General features: G+C 42.9%; 1 protein-coding gene across 1 annotated transcript in view; it reads right to left on the reverse strand.

Annotated features, from left to right (window-relative positions):
- Window positions 1-16,320, reverse strand: part of LOC117525510 (SH3 and PX domain-containing protein 2A-like) — a 249,494-nt gene that overhangs the window by 81,080 nt on the left and 152,094 nt on the right. The window contains 2 exon segments of the mRNA XM_034187367.1: window positions 2,930-3,058; window positions 11,158-11,202. Coding sequence (XP_034043258.1) covers window positions 2,930-3,058; window positions 11,158-11,202 — 174 coding nt within the window.

Raw genomic sequence — 16,320 nt, forward strand, 5'->3', positions numbered from 1 at the left:
AAATAATTTTATATGAATTCACCGAAATGGACTATCAAAGCTGATTTTATTGAGTTCTTTCATAAGAACATTACAGCTTGGGGACTTTCAGCAGCCCTGCACAACAAAACATTTCTTAAATTAACCAAACCTGAAGACAAACAGACAAACAGGTTGCTTTTAGTTCAGTCCCAAAACATATTATATGTAGAAGGAGTTGCTGTCTTAAGCTGAAAAGAACAACAGCTGTTACTGACACTGGCTACAGGTCAAGAATCCAGCACTCGCAAACAGTGAACATTTCAGTGGATGCTGAAAAGTCTTTACTAGAGCTGGAAGAAGAAATAATTACAACGTATCTCAATGTATGACTTAGATCGAGGTTTTGGACATTTATAGTTGATACAGACAGAACTAATAGCATATGAGACAGCAGGAGTAAATGAGCTATTGAGACGCAGAATTTTTCCCAGTGAAGACAGGTGTTCATCAGGGATCTGTTCTGGCGCCTCCATTTTTCAGTGCTTGTGGACTGGGTGTTGGGAACCAAAGGCCAAGGTTTCTTTGCTGGCAAGCCAAGGTTTACCACTCTTTCCATCAAGGACGATGCTGTGATCTTTGTGGTATCCATGGTGGCGCGTCTGACTGCAGCACCCACGAAACTGACTCGGGAATCTGAATGTCAGGGTTTGCAGTCATCACGGCTTGTGACATTCATGTCTCTAAGCCCGTCGGGCTTTGAAATTGGGAGACTCCTGGGATGAGTTTATGGGGTCATGAGGTTGCTAGACAGAAATATTTGTTGATGCCAATATCTTTGCAGGAGAACTAAGGTCCAAGTCTTTTGCAAGCTTTCCCACATAGATTCCAGCACTCGCAAACAATGAACATTTTGGTGGATGCTGCAAAGTCTTTACTGGAGCCGGGAGAAGAAATAATTACAACGTATCGCAGTATGACTTAGATTGAGGTTTTGGAGATTTATAATTGATACAGGCAGATCTAACAGCGTATTAGACAGCAGAAATAAATGTGACACCAATATCAGGGGTCTTTAGCATGCACATCAAGGTGCACAATCATTTCCTACCGCAAAGTGTTCAAAGAAGTTCTCAGCAGTGAAAGAAGCCTGGAAACTGATTGGGGGGGGGGGGGTGGGGGAGTTGAGAATGGAACCGGAAATGGGCACCAAACATGAATGTGAAAGTAAACTCATGTCATCCTTTAAAGCTGAGGAAATTCTTTTAGCATTGTTACAGTAACATATGTTAACACAAGAAGAGATAGACATGCCTCCCATCCTGACCTTTCACAATAAAATCACGATTCCTGCTGCTACAACAATATTTATGTGCAACATTTTTAACCATATATTCAAATGCTTCTCCAAAAATTTAACAAATGAACCCTCTAGCTTCTTCAGTTTTCTGTTATTATCAGGATACTCTTCAAACTGACAGCTTTATTAAATTACATATGAAGACAAACATGGGTCCATGATCTTTACTGCTTGATTGCTTGGTCAACTGATTCATATGAACACTGGACTTTGTGACTACCTGGATGTTTAGCTGCAACTTGTCTTTCTTGCATGTTTGACAATTCTTTCTTGTATTTTATGTGTCTGTTTTTTTGTAGTATGGCCGGAGCAGATGGTCAACCCGCTGAGTCTGCTCTGCTTGAGGTTTCTTCCTACAATCAAAAAACATCTGAGGGAGTTTTTCATGACCACTGTTGACAATGTGCTTGCTCAGGGGGTGAGCATGGTTCAACCTTACCCTTCTGAAGTGCCTGGGGGTGACTTATGCTGTGATTTTGGTACTATATAAATAAACTGAAATGAGTATTAATATTGAGCGATATTTTTTGCCATATCGCCCAGCCCTAGTTTTTACACCCTTGTTTCATTTCTTTTCACAGCCATCATTAATCCACTGAGTGCATCACTCCAACAAATGCCCAGATTCTTTCTGAATTTCCTGGTGTACGACGCTCACACTGGCAGTTTTGTGTGTTTATTGTTACACCGGCGTTGGATGAAACTTCCACCAAACGTAAGTTGAGAGCTATCAGCTGCACTTGACATGAAGAAACCTAACACACAAAATAGACTTTAAAAGGAAAAAGTCATCTTTCCACCCCTACTGTGTCAAAACGTCATCTCAGTCACCTCAGTTGTGCCAGGAGTGCATGAACAGGGAAAGTCACTAACTGCTGTGCAAGCAGGCCGATAGTCGTTAGACATGAAGACGTCACAGTGACGCTGGTGAGACTGTGACCGCGACTCATTAAAAGCGGAGAATTGCCCAAAGATGTGTGACTTCAGATAAAGAGGAGAAAATGAATTCATGCACAAAGTTGGCGTACAGATAAGATGATGGGGAAGCAGAGAGTTTGTGCCAAGCTTTCTGCTGAGCTCTGTTGAGTTATGCAAGCTGCCGGCTGTCACTGGCTTGTATGGAAAATGAGAGCCAGCTCTTGGGATTGCTAACTGAATTTCCACTGGGGGGGCAGGGGCGGCAGTGTTGGGGTGGGGTGGGGGGGGGGAGCGGTCTGCATTGTTCAGTGTATCTTTACACATATTTAAAAGCTCAATTTCACAACTGGCCAAGACCAACGCAACATGTCAAATCTGGCTTATATTAGGTGAGAAAAACAAACTGTCTGGACATTCTTGTTGCAAAAGGCGAGAGGCTGGCCTGCAGCCAGAACATTTGATTTCTGCCAGCCAACCAGCACCTCCAGGTGGTGCCAAGCTCCACTGAGGGGTTGGGAAGTTTGAGAGAAGAAATAGAGACATGGAAAAAAAAAATGCTTCTCGTGGACAAAGGGATGGAAAGAGAAGACGGTGAGCGCGACAGGACTACGGCTCTGTTTATGTAAAGAGGATGTTTGTGTCAATACGTTGTAAAGTGTTGGCGTGGGTGTCAACAAACAAAACTTCACTCACCACTTTCGCTCTTCTCAATCACGTCCACGGTCTCGCCAGCTTTGAGGTTGATCTCAGAGTTCTCCTGCCTCTCGTAGTTGGCGACCGCCACGTACTGCTCCAGCACCATGGGCTCCGAGCTGTCAATCCCTGAGGAGAAGAAACAGGCTGTCAGCCACCTGCCTGCTGTGGCGCCCCGCGAACGCCCGCTGCACCCGACTGCACCGCTGCCGCCGTGCACCCGGTACGCCGCCATCGGCCAACCCCCGCTCCACGCCGCCTACCGCAACTCCTCGACCAATCAGAACACGAGCTCACGACCTGGCTGCATAGTCCAAAGCATCTGGCTATATAGCTGAGTCGTCCTCCGGCCCAGAGCGAAGTTCTGAGTAACATCGGGAGAGATGAAAACAAAAGGTTGGAAGGGGTGGAAAATGTTTGCAGGGGCTACATTTCACTGCGGAAATCGATCCATGGCATCAGCTAGTTTTTAAAAGTCAAGACTGGGAGGGATTAGGAAATGCGAGAAGCAGGGGAGCCACTAACGGTTGGAGGGGAAGACTGGGGAGCGAATGAGTGGAAGAATGGTGAAGTTTCCCTGTGGAAAATCAAAAGTGCGGTTGAGAGGAAAAGGCCTTCCCTCCACTGCCTTTGGGAGCCAGTTGTTGGACAGGCAGTCAGGAGGGGGGAAGAACACACCAATCATGGTAGTCAGCACTGCTGGCCTTAAATAGAAACATATGACTGGACTAGAGCGAGAGAGAGAGGGAAAAGGAGGCTGCAACCATGTTTATGTAGAAACAAAAGAAGAAAGCATTTCACTTGGGGTTAGGCCACTCTGCTCCCTCACTCATGTTTAACCTTTTCATACCAGCAGAGATTTCATTCACCAAATTCTGCAACATATTTGATTTGAGTTGCAGATTATGTATTTGATTCTTTGCAGAGAAATTACCTTTGTGGGATTACCCTCCATACAGCGTGAATATATCGACGGTTATTTTAGAGATGTTGAGATGGACTGGTTGTCTGCCTACCTGGTTGCCATTCAGGACCCAAAGTACGTAGTTCTGTGTCGTTATGGATGCGGCAAAGCATGGTATCAGCACATGTTCCCCTACTGGACTTGATTACACGGTACATAGTATTTGTGTTGGTGATATGCCTGTAATCTCTTTGAATTGTTTTACTATTTATGTCATAAAAATCATTTTCTTCAGCAATATAATTTTGTTCCACAGCATTCATATAAAGGAGTCACAGTTTTTTATTGATAAAATACTCAAAATTCAACTTATTTCCCAAAAAATGATGTAAAATAAAAACAAGAAAGATAGTGATCTGCAGTGGTCCCTCGCTATAACGCGGTTCACCTGCAGCCTCGCAGTTTCGCCGATTTTTTTGTCCAATTTTGCATGCTTTTTTTTTTTTTAACAGCGCATTGTGTTTTGCGTCCTCATCAAGCAGGCCGGTCGCGGCACCGTGAAGGCAGAGCACGCGCATTGTGTTCTGCGTGTCTGTTTATAAGAATCTTCTCGCCCAGAAGAAAAAAGCGTGCCAACAACTACCCATAACTGTGTTCTTCACTCGGAAAAAGACACCTGCACCGAGGTGTCACTCACTGGAAAAAGACGCAACAGCAGAGCGGCACCAGGACAAAGAGGCGCGATCAGAGGATCTGTGAAATACTGGTCAGTCACTATTAATAATTTCTTGTGTGTCCAACGTTGTAGGTTGATCGTTAAAATTAAATTTGTTAGTTCTAAAAGCCATCATAATTATTTATAGGAAAACATTCTATTTTTATTTCTCAAATAAATGTTTGGGCCTGAAAACAGGTTGGTCTTATTTTTCTACTAAGGTTTGAACTTTGAGAGTGTTTACACACGAGAGAAAAGTGAGAAAATGTTAATGCCTGTTTGAGAAGTGTATAAAGTGTGTAGTGAGGGGATTTACAGCCTTAAAACGTCTATAATAATTGTAAAAAAAATAACACTGACTACTTCACCGATTTCGTTTATCGCGGGTTATTTTTAGAGCGTAACTCCCGCGATAAACGAGGGACCACTGTATATGAAAATTCAGTAAGGTATATCATCTATTATACATACCAATTCTAAGGTAGAACTCTACTAGTGTATATACTAAAGTATATTTAAATAGTTAAAAAAAGATGAGTAGAGCCACTTAGGTGCCTGATCTTGAGAACCAGAGATGGTAGGTTAAAAAGCTCAGAGTGACTTGACTAATGAATACTGTATAGGCCAACAGAGATACTGTTGAGAACTGCACATAAAATCTGGATATATTTCATACAAAAAATTTTGCTGGATGTCTATGGACAGACAAACAACCCTCATAGGTCTGCTGTTTCGGTCGTAAATATAACGTTACTTACAGTTCCGAACAGAATCGAGAAATTAGGAAAAGGATCCAACTGCGGCATGGGCATTCCTATTATGCCACAAGAACGCCCCATTAAAGGACATGTCTCACGTTTTTTTAACGTCCCAGTTAGTCAGACAACATAAACGTACTCGGGATTGTAAGTGTCACTGCACACGTGCTAATAATTAGTGATCTCTGATGTATTTTTTTTCCTCTCACTCTGAGCGTTAGCAGGTGCATTTCCGGAAAACGTTTCACTCGGCAATCCTCTGCATTTTTTCACTGTGTGATGCACTTATTAGCAAAACAGAAACATCCCAACATCCCAGAGGGAAACGAACCTGCTCCATCTGAAAACGAAGCTTCTGAGCTGCTGTTTGAAAGTGATGGCTCGGATTAACAGATAACAGATTAACAGAGAGGAGACGACACACTTCACCCCGAAACTCCGAGTGTCGGATTTTGGACCCTAAAGTGTGGAGACTCGCTGTTTGTGTGGATGCTGGTTACTGAAGCTAATGTGGACATGGGACATCTGACACTGTTTTTAACAGAGATGGATTTGGTACACTAGAAAAAGTCAGAATACATTATTTCCGTACATATTTTACATGCCATGATCAAGAGAGAGGCAGAGCTGCGGCCAAGGTGATCTCACACGCACATGTTTCTTTGATCACATGAAGTTTACATTTGGAAATTAATCCATAACACGACGGTGAGTTTGGCAGGTTCAGGATTTTGCCTCTTTTGTCTTTTGTGACTAGAGTTCTTTTTTTTTACTTTGAGAGAGTGCAAATTTGGAGCTGGGATGTGTGGATATGTGCTGAAAAGCTCGCTATGTATGTGTGTGTGTGTGTGTGTGTGTGTGTGTGTGTGTGTGTGTGCGCGCGCGCACGCGCGCGTGCTGTGCAGCTTCCCAGGCAGCAGATGTATTTATTTTTTAGATTTTATTGCTAACAACACTCATAATTATCATGCACAAAACTGATCCTGGAGCAAAGATTGTTATTGACAGGCTGCATTTATGACTCATGGCAGTGCAAGTGCACAGAAACCTTCTTGGAGCCGTATCTTTTACCATGACTACAGCAAAATTAACAGTTATCACTAACAAACGAGTCATCATAACACAACATCACACTTATGTCAATTTTGGAATTAATCTGTGCCTCCATTAACGTTATCAGCTGCATTTCATTGAAGTACATGCTGGGACGCTTCTAGTAGCGACATCACTTGCCGGAAACACCCAAGTACACACAAGTACTTTGTTTTCGGACGTCTCCGTAGCTGTTTCTTGCAAATGCCGCATACTTTGTAACCAGTCACGGAAGCACACAAAGTCATCCCGGTGGATCATCAGATGGTCCCAAACAGCCTAAATCTAAATTGTTATGATTATGATGTCCTTTAAGTGTTTCTGGTGGTATTTAATCAACCAATCTGAAAGAGGTTTGCAAAGCATGCTGGGTATGACACCATTTCCTCTTTCTGCTTATCTACAACATTAAAGCACCGATTCATGGCAGAATATGTCAGTAAGTATTTTTTATTTCATCAGTTTGGGTTGGGAATTATTCAAATTGATATCACTGATTCATTGTGACAAATAAAACACTGGTTAGCAAGTTGGTTAGTACAGTAATGTCATGCTAGCTCATGTTAGCCATCATTCTAATCTTAGCTAGCTTGAACCACATCCTATCTGAGATGATTTATAGTGAGCGGCACAACAGATAACACTGTTTAGCTAATGTAAATGTTAACTAAGGAGCCATGAAATGGTAGCTGCAATGGTGCTTGGCAGTAATGTAGCACTTGCTGCTAAACTGAATTTTAGCTCCCTCAAATTTTTTTTTAAATATGCTTGAGTCCGTGTTCCGTGGACAAATTATTGACAACTTAGTCATCACAGCACAAAGAGTTCACCTGCGGCAAGAGAAGGGGATGTTCCTGTTCCCCAACTGGATGATACTGAGAAATTATACGACCATCATTTGGGGCTACTTCTATAAAACGGTCTGAATTTGAGGGTATCTTTCTTGAGACTCTTCCTAAGATTATAAATGATGTCAATTGCACACACACGTGACGATAACTCGTTTTAAATTGTCACAATATTTTAAAGAACGGGTTTCAAATAAAACAAACTGGAGCACGATCATGCAACGTGGGAGAGTAAAAAAGTTGGCCAAAGCATCTTTACATGATATCATTGAAATAAAATAGCTGACAACACCACGGAATGCGAGTGTCCTCACGTCCCCACTGGACATGGCTGAGTATTAAACTCTATCTTTACTTCCTGCTCTCCCAGGAGCGGAAAAAGCAGCACAGGGTGTCACAAGGAATGTAAGAGGCCAACGTGCAGGAAGCCATCAAAGTCCGCCTGCAGTAAAAAAGTGGTGCACATCTACAGCCTCCCAAAAGTAAATGCAAGGCAGCATGCTGTCTTAGTCATTAAAGGGAAAAAAAGCAGCCAGGGGGGTGCTGGAACGATTCTCCAAATCCAAACTCCACCAAAGGGGGGATTTTTTTTTTTACGATGTCTCAACTTTTATTGACATGTTGATAAGTCTAATGGGAGTCAACTATCTGTTTTTTATCCAATAAACAGCAAAATGATACCGAAATGTCTCAACCAACATTTGCAAAATGCCGACCAGATGGGCAAAATCTGTGATTCTGTGTCCAAATGTGTTTATTTCTGCAAGAAAAACAGGCCTCACTGAGCTGTTTATTTGAAAAGCAGACAATTTCAAATCATCTCTCTCTCTCTCTCTCTCTCTCTCTCTCTCTCTCTCTCTCTCAAGTCATCAAGCTGCAAGTCTCAAGTCAGCTTGCAAAGAATTGGTAGGCATTATGACTTGAGACTTGACTTGAGACTTGCAGCTTGCTCGACTTGAGAATGACTTGACAGTGACAGGAGGTGTCAAGTCTGGGATGAAGTCACTATCAAGTCATTCTCAAGTCATCAATCTGCAAGTCCCAAGTCAAGTCTCAAGTCATAATGATCACCAATTGTTTGCAAGCTGACTTGAGACTTGACTTGGGACTTGCAGACTGATGACTTGAGAATGACTTGACAGTGACTTCATCCCACCTCCGGTAAAGACCCAGATTTGACACCTCCTTTTCGGTCTTAGTTCAGTCCATGTAAATGTCTGGTCCACATTGTGGCTGACACCCCGTTTACACCGAGTAGGAGACACAACCAAGTTATGATAAAAAAAAAAAACATCCTCTACTCGCCATCACTCTCACTGAGTCCCACTGGGGCTGCAGGCTAGTCACAATGGGGTCTCCATGGTCAGGAAAAACATCCCTCTTGGTCACCATTACTCCCCATCGGTCTCTAGTAGGTGTGTGAGTATACTGAACTGTTTAAAACACTCACACAAGTTGTGCGACCAGTTAACAGATACATGGGTCTCATGGTCTTGATAAATTCTCACATCTCAACTTGTTCTCAACTTGACCCTGTGGGTCATAATAGACTGTAAAAAGTGTCCCTCTCAAAATAAGACAAATAATCTGAAATCTAGCCAAATTGTCTAGTATTAAGCAAACAAATCTGCCAATGGGGTAAGAAAAATCGACTTGGTTAGAATTCTCAAAACTAGCAAAATGTCTAGGCACTGAATAGTCAAAATGTGCCTTAAAACTAGACAGAATTCTTATTTTAAGATTAGCCTCTGTCTTAAAATAACGTAACAATCTTGTTCCTTTGCTTGGATGATTTGAGATCGATTGCTTTATCGATCTAGTTATTATTGGTTGAGTTAATAGGAGTTGAAAAAGAAATAGTTTGGACCATGTATCATGCTTAGTTGTCACATTACAGGGTAACATGTTACAGGTCATAGAATCCAATGGACGCTGACCTTGTTTGACCTTTACTTTGGAGACCAAGCAATCAACACAGTCGAAACTATTCCATTTATTGATCCTATTAGCTCAACCAATAATTTGCACCACTTTTTACCAAAACTGGAGCAACTTTAACTTTTGAGCCCTGTACAAACTGAAACTGACCTTTGTCACCATTTTTGCCGTTTTTACCCCATAACTCCATAGAATTCAGTCACAGATAGTCCAAACTATACCTTTTTGGAATCTTTATGATCAGCCAAGTAATATGGTGTAGTTTTCAATTTGATTGGAGCATTTAAATTTTGACCCCTACCTGGCTGCGTATTGGAAAATTCAAGTGGCCAGTCAGTTTTTTCAAAGAGTAATGTCTAAGGTGTGCCGCATTTCATGCTTGTATCAGCATTTGAAGGTCTGTTTCAGTTATCTGCTGCATAGTGGAGCAGATAAGTTTGATTTTTGGCCAGAATTGTTCACTTGGTGATACAAGCATCAGATTTGGCATGAATGTTCTTCATAAATCAGTGTTTGAGACAAAAGTGCGGACTACTTGAAAATCCAATATGGCAGCCAGGTAGGGGTCAAAGAAGAATTACGCAGGGGTCAAAATTTTAAAATGCTTCAATCATATTGAAAAGTATAACGCATTATTTGTCTGATCATAAATATTCCAAAAAGATATAGTTTGGATTATCTATGACTGAATGTTATGGAGTTATGGGGTAAAAAGAGCAACACTGGTAACAAAGGTCAGTTTCATTTTGTACAGGGGTCAAAAGTTGGTTCAGTTTTGGTAAAAGGTGATGCAAATTATTGGTTGAGTTAATAGGGTTCTAAAAAGGAATAGTTTGCACCATGTGTCATGCTCAGTTGTCACATTACAGGGTAACATATGTCACATGTCGTAGAATCCAATGGACATCGACATTGTTTGACATGTACTTTGCAAACCAATCATTCAACACAGTCAAAACTATTCCATGTATTAATCCTATTAGTTCAACCAATAATTTGCACCACCTTTTACCAAAATTGGAGCAAGTTTAACTTTTGACTCCTGTACAAACTGAAACTGGCCTTTGTCACCTTTCTTGCTGTTTTTACCCCATAACTCCATAATATTCAGTCATAGATAGTACAAACTATACCTTTTTGGAATCTTTACGATCAGACAAGTAATGTGGTGTAATTTTCAATTTGATTGGAGCATTTTTAATTTTTACCCCTACCTGGCTGCCTATTGAAAATTCAAGTGGCCAGTCAGTTTTTTTCAAAAGAGTAATGTCTCAGGTGCATTTGTACCAAATTTGATGCTTGTATCACCATTTGAGGGATTGTTTCAGTTATCTGCTGCATTACAAAGACAAATAATATGCATGCTTTGTTCTGAAATTTAATGTAAAGACACATCCAAGGTATTACTGGGTAGATTAATACACTCCCAGACATGTGCATTAAAGCCTCACTACATGCTGTTTATGATCAGAGTGTGTCGTAAAATATACTTCCACTGTTTTCACCATGATAATCTGCAGGTTGTGCATAAGTATTTATTCTCTTCTGTGATATTCTCCAAAACAGCAGGTGGCAGTAGAGGACAAATAAGACAAGAAATGGCATTTGGAGATTTTCTCTCAAAAGAAAATGATGCTTTTGCCAAAGCTGGTGATAATATCTTTTCAGTGGAAGTGTGAGTCATTCCTTAATTTGCATATTTCAAATGTCGAATTCAACCGCTTTCTCTGCACTCTGTCCGGTGAATGGACAGAGTGCAGAGAAAGCGGTTGAATTCGACCAGATGGCTAAAAACAAAAGACTGATGAGAGCGCATGCAAAGCAGATGTCGCCAGAAAGCTGAAATGTGAAAAAAGAAATAAACAGGAAAAGCTCAAATCGATGCAGCTGGCACGAACGCGGTGGTGCATGCATAGACAACATGCTGGCACGCACACACACACACACACACACACACGCGTGCTCGTGGCTACCTGAGGCCTCTTTCCTTGGGCTGTCTGTAAAGCCGTACATCCACACTGCAGAAGTCAAGAAGGAAGGAGAGAAGCAGAGAAAGTTTTTTACTTTGTCAGCGTGCACGGCGACAAAAGTACCGCAGTACTTTTTCAACACAACACAACCTTTTGTCCAACGAACCCTGTGGACACCGACAGACCAAAAAGCACAAATATTCTGCAAATTCAACAGCAGGCATAAAAAATATGAGACTGATACTCAGGTAGACACGAGACAAAATATTTTAACAACAAATCTTGGCAAAGCAACTCAACATGTGATACTAAACTCTCAGATTTACTGTCGCCAAACTGCCAAAAAGGAGATAATGACTGTGATAAAGTTGTATCAACATAAAAATGAGACATAAATGTCTGAAACATGAGTTGTGATGCGTTTGTGGTTGGTGTTCATTGTAGAATCGAAACTTCATGTAGCTTTAAGCTACCTGTACGGTAGCTTAAAGGGGTATTATTGTGCAAAATTGATTTGATCTACATTTTACTGTGAAACATAGTTGGACTTTCATGTAAGAATAAAAAACATGCTGAGCTTGTTCTATAGTTGTCAATGTAGAAACTCTCCTGATATTGATAAAATTTAGTCCTGACACTGCTAGCTCTGTGTGACACGCCCACATGGTCAGCGGAAGAAAGACGTGCATGTCATCTTTGTTCATATACAAACTAGATTTGAGTTTGGGCTTTACTGAAATCTGGAGCAAGTCAAGTCTGGGAGCATGTGGTGGTAGCAAGTGTTATGGCATCTACCACACGAAAGAACTACCTTGGATCCTGGATGGCAACTACTCAGGCAGACAATTATTCCATCACCACCTCTTGAAAGTACTCATCCATCTGCTGTATCCATGTGGAACGTGGGTATCACCTTGACCTTTTCCATCCATAGGGGTCCTCAATAGTGAGTCACCTGAGTGCTGGATTATGGCCTCAGAAATGTACCACATAGCCAGAATTTTTCAGCTGATGCTCCCTCAAAAAGCAGAGTCTCCCAAAGTAACCACTCGTTTGACATAAAGGCCTTCCAGCGGTACCCAAGGAACAGCAGAAGAGACCGAGCACTAAAGACATCCCCTTAGGTCACTGGTTAGGATCCAAGCCTCATAACAGTACAGTAAGACAGGAACAAGCAAGCCACTCTAGACATCTGTGTGCGTATATACATACACATACACACACACACACACACACACACACACGTACCGTAATTTCTGGAACTACAGACGCATCTGAATATAAGCCGCACCCACCAATTTTAAAAAGAAAAAAAAATTGTACATAAATAGGCTGCACTTGTCTATAAGCCGCAGGTCTCCACATTGTAACATAACATTTACACAGAAGAATGTTATGCTGCGTTTACACATAGGCACGACAGGTTACGAATGTCATATTTGTGTCATTCTCAGCACATTCCTGACATTCTTAACGTGACTTAACGCATCTGAAAAAGTTTCTTAACAGTGCGTGTTGGTGCGTGATATTCGTGATTTTCGTGGAGCATGTTTTTGGCTGTCAAAAAAAATCTTCCATGAATGTCACGCACCACCATCATTTCACCTCATGTCATGGAGGTCGCAACTGAGCGTGTTGATCCGGCTTGATTAGTGATGATCTTTAATAGAGCGTGACAGCATTCTTCACTGACGTGCGCACAATTAAACCCTGCTGTACCGCATTCAGTTTCATTGGTGCAGTATGCTGAAGAAGGACAGTGACGCCAAGTCAGCGAAAAGTCTTGTTCCAATGCTCATCAGTGCACTGCTGCAGGTGTTCCACTTGCTGCTGCTGCTGTGTCTGATGTTTGGGAAAACGTGTGAGACAAGAGCCGCGTGGAGCCACATATCTCCTCCTCTCTGCGCCAATCCATGGCACAGAGCCCAACTAAGCATGCAGTCACAAAGTTCTTCTGCTGTGGATTTTGAGGAGCAAACTGGAGCGATCTGAAATGTTCAGCAACTGACGGTTGGATGAATATGAGTGTGTGTGTGGAGACAATTCACCTCATTCACAATGTGACAGAATGATGCGCTGTTACGTGCAATAGCACAGAACAGCGCACAACAGCATGGAACATTATTTTTGACCGTGTGTAATGGTTCCTGATAATTCGCCAGCAACATGTGCAATTAATCGGAATGCATGGTAACAGGTTGCAGCAGTTCCTGAGGAGAACTGACACCTCTGCCTCAAATCATCACATTTGTCGTGGCCAAGAATGTATACTTCAAGACATTCTTGACTTGTCGTTATGTGTAAATGCAGCATTAATTAGAAAGAAAGATTTTTTTAAACTTTTAATTCGTAAATACTTTTTTTCTGAAAGTGTTACACGTAAATACTGAGGAGCACATCATCCAGCATCCATTCACTTTGGACGTTACAGTGAGTGAGTCCGCTCAACACAAAAATAAAACGGACTAATTTTAACATTATTTTATTTTATTTCTTTGTGGCTGTAGTTTAATCACCAAGACTTGGTGGGGGAGAGGAGCTCTCATGGTGCAGCTGTGTGTACAGAGGGACTTTTCTTCACATTTAGACACTGTTTTGGATTTTAAAAAAGGATGCTTTATGTGGATTATTTATTCAGCAGTGAAAAGTGAAAGTGAAACTGGTTTATCAGAAGCCGACAGTGTAATCCGATGTGGCTGCATCTGAATCAATACTAAAACTTATCGGTTATCTGTAATAAATATACATTTTTTAGCAGTTTATCTGTATAGCGTCATAAAAGATAACTTTTCAGTTATCGGATTAATGGTTATCGAAGCTATATATGTGTGTGTTTTATATATGCCTGGGGATTCCTGGATGGCTCCTGCCGTGGTTGTTGCTCCTGGGGTTGACGACGATGTCTCCTGGGGGAAGTCGGGCTCCACATGTTGGGGGAGGGCGTTGTTGTTGTTTTTTTCTTTGACCTGTGTTTTAATGTGTTGGGGGGGTTTTGTTGGGGTTTTTGGGGTTGTATGTTTTTCGTTTTCCCCCGGGGTTTGATGGGACAGTCCCCTGGGAGGGGTTGGGGTGGGTGTTATGTTTTTCTTTTGTGTTTTTCCCCGGTGTGCTTCCCTGGGGTGTGTTGGTGGTATTCTCTGGGGGGGGATGCTGGGGGCTTTTTCTGTGTTTTTGTTTTTCTGTATGGGTTGTGTTGGGACTCTTTTGGGGTTTTTGGGGGTGTTTTTGTTTTGTTGCCAGCTGGCCTTCCAGCCGCGTCTCCTGGCCCTGTTGCCTGCTGTGGACTCTGGAAGCGTCGTCACTGCCTGCTTCCTGTTTTGGACCCCGATGAGAGGGGCGGTTTTCGGGTCAGGTCTGTGCGGTCGCCGGGAGGCTTCCCGTTGACGGGGGGGGGTACTGTTATGTGTTGGGGGGCTTGGCTGGACACTGTTTTGCGGTTTTTGTGTTTGTTTTCCTTCCCAGGTGGTTTGGGGCTGATCTCTGGGGAGAATGTGCTGCAGAAGAGTCTCTCACCTCTGTCACGGTGATCTGCTGCACCTGTTGCACTCACGTGCGATTCTCTAATCGGAACGATTTACGACACCTGTGACATTCGCGTGCAGTTCTAAGGACTCTCAGCTGGTACCAATGAAGAGATGAAGAACTGCATTTAAGACAGCAGTGATCTGGGCTTAGGGGCCGGAGAATACGACCGTGTGACGATCGTTTGAGGACACTGAGGGCCGCTCCAGAAGCTGACATTGCGCCTGTGAAGGAGGACGAGGGTGAGAGGCAAGCGCTGTCAGCACACATCAGAGGTGATTATCCTTAAAAGCTTATCTGCGAATATAATGTGGCGTGGTTGCGCAGCTAAATTTAAGTATTGAAGAGAATTGCTCATTTGCTCCTCGCGGCTGTGGCGTGTGGAGTGATAATCCTCCACAAGCTGTGAGCAGCTGTTCTTTTGAATTAAGCCTGAAATCAGTCCTGAACGTGTTGCTGATAAGTGTGCCTCTAAATAGTGTTTCTTGATATAAGTACTGAATAACCTCACCTCTGTTCCTCCTTCGCAGAGTACAGTCTTGGGAAAAGCCACCTGGGGGGTGTCGGCGGAACTCCTGAGTCCAGAACATTCAGGCTCCGATCCGTTGAGGCGCTGGGAGAGCGCGCCGCCTCTTCACCCCACCAGACTCATTTATTTTGTATTTTGTGTACCGCACAGTGGGAAGAAAATAAATTTGTTTCTTTTGGAACTGCTTCTGGTTATTTAGTGCTGGGTTCAGTCAGACGCTGGACCGCTCCTCAACCTGCTTCCAGACCTTAACAAGAAAGTTATGTTGGATCCAAAAGGATCCAAAAAGGCTAGGACCAAAAGTTATATTGGATCGGTTCCCACTGACCTATAGCGTTAGAGCTTACTGCCAACAGCTAGCCAATCAAAGCGCAGCATATGAAGGTCAGGAACTTGCTGACAGACGCTGGTTGAAAAAATGGCAACAAACATGTCAACAACAGCAGAAAATCGTCTGCCAGCGAGGTTTTCTGTGTTCACAGAGGAGGAACTGGTGGAAATATTGAACTCCAAGTGTTGGGAAAGTGTAAGTACACTGACCCACAACAGGGGGCGCAAATGAACGGACAATGGAATAGGTCAAATACAACACTTTACTGTTGTGAATGTGCACAACCAATACAACAGATTACAATAATGGATCAACGTCAATTCACAAAGGTGTCGTGTGGGCAGGCTCGAAGATAGGAGACGCCTGTCCAAAGCAGAACCGGAACCACACGATTTCCTCCGCCACCAGATCCCGGGAATACTGGAGCCGCCAAGTCCCGAACTCCCAGGTGGCCACTGCCTCCGCGTGTCGGACCTGGTACTGCTGGCGAGGAACAAAAACACAATCAAACGTGGGCGCGTCTGCACCCAGCAACCTGCACGGCAGGGAAGCTACCTCCACCTCTCGTTGGAGAAAAGTCTGTTGTCACTCACAAAAACACAAAGAGATTACTGTCAAGCAGTCAGCTGAGATTATTACCTTTCTGGTAGAACGATATCTCGGCAATGAGGTGGAGATGCCGTCCAGCTGATATACCCCTCCGCTGATGGATGTCAGCTGTCTCAGTTGATGGGTGACAGCTGTCACCTTGGCTGCTCCTGTGAGGCGGCAGCGCCCTCTGGTG

This window comes from Thalassophryne amazonica, chromosome 15 (genome assembly GCF_902500255.1).
Source record: "Thalassophryne amazonica chromosome 15, fThaAma1.1, whole genome shotgun sequence".
NCBI classification, from domain to species: Eukaryota; Metazoa; Chordata; class Actinopteri; order Batrachoidiformes; family Batrachoididae; genus Thalassophryne; species Thalassophryne amazonica.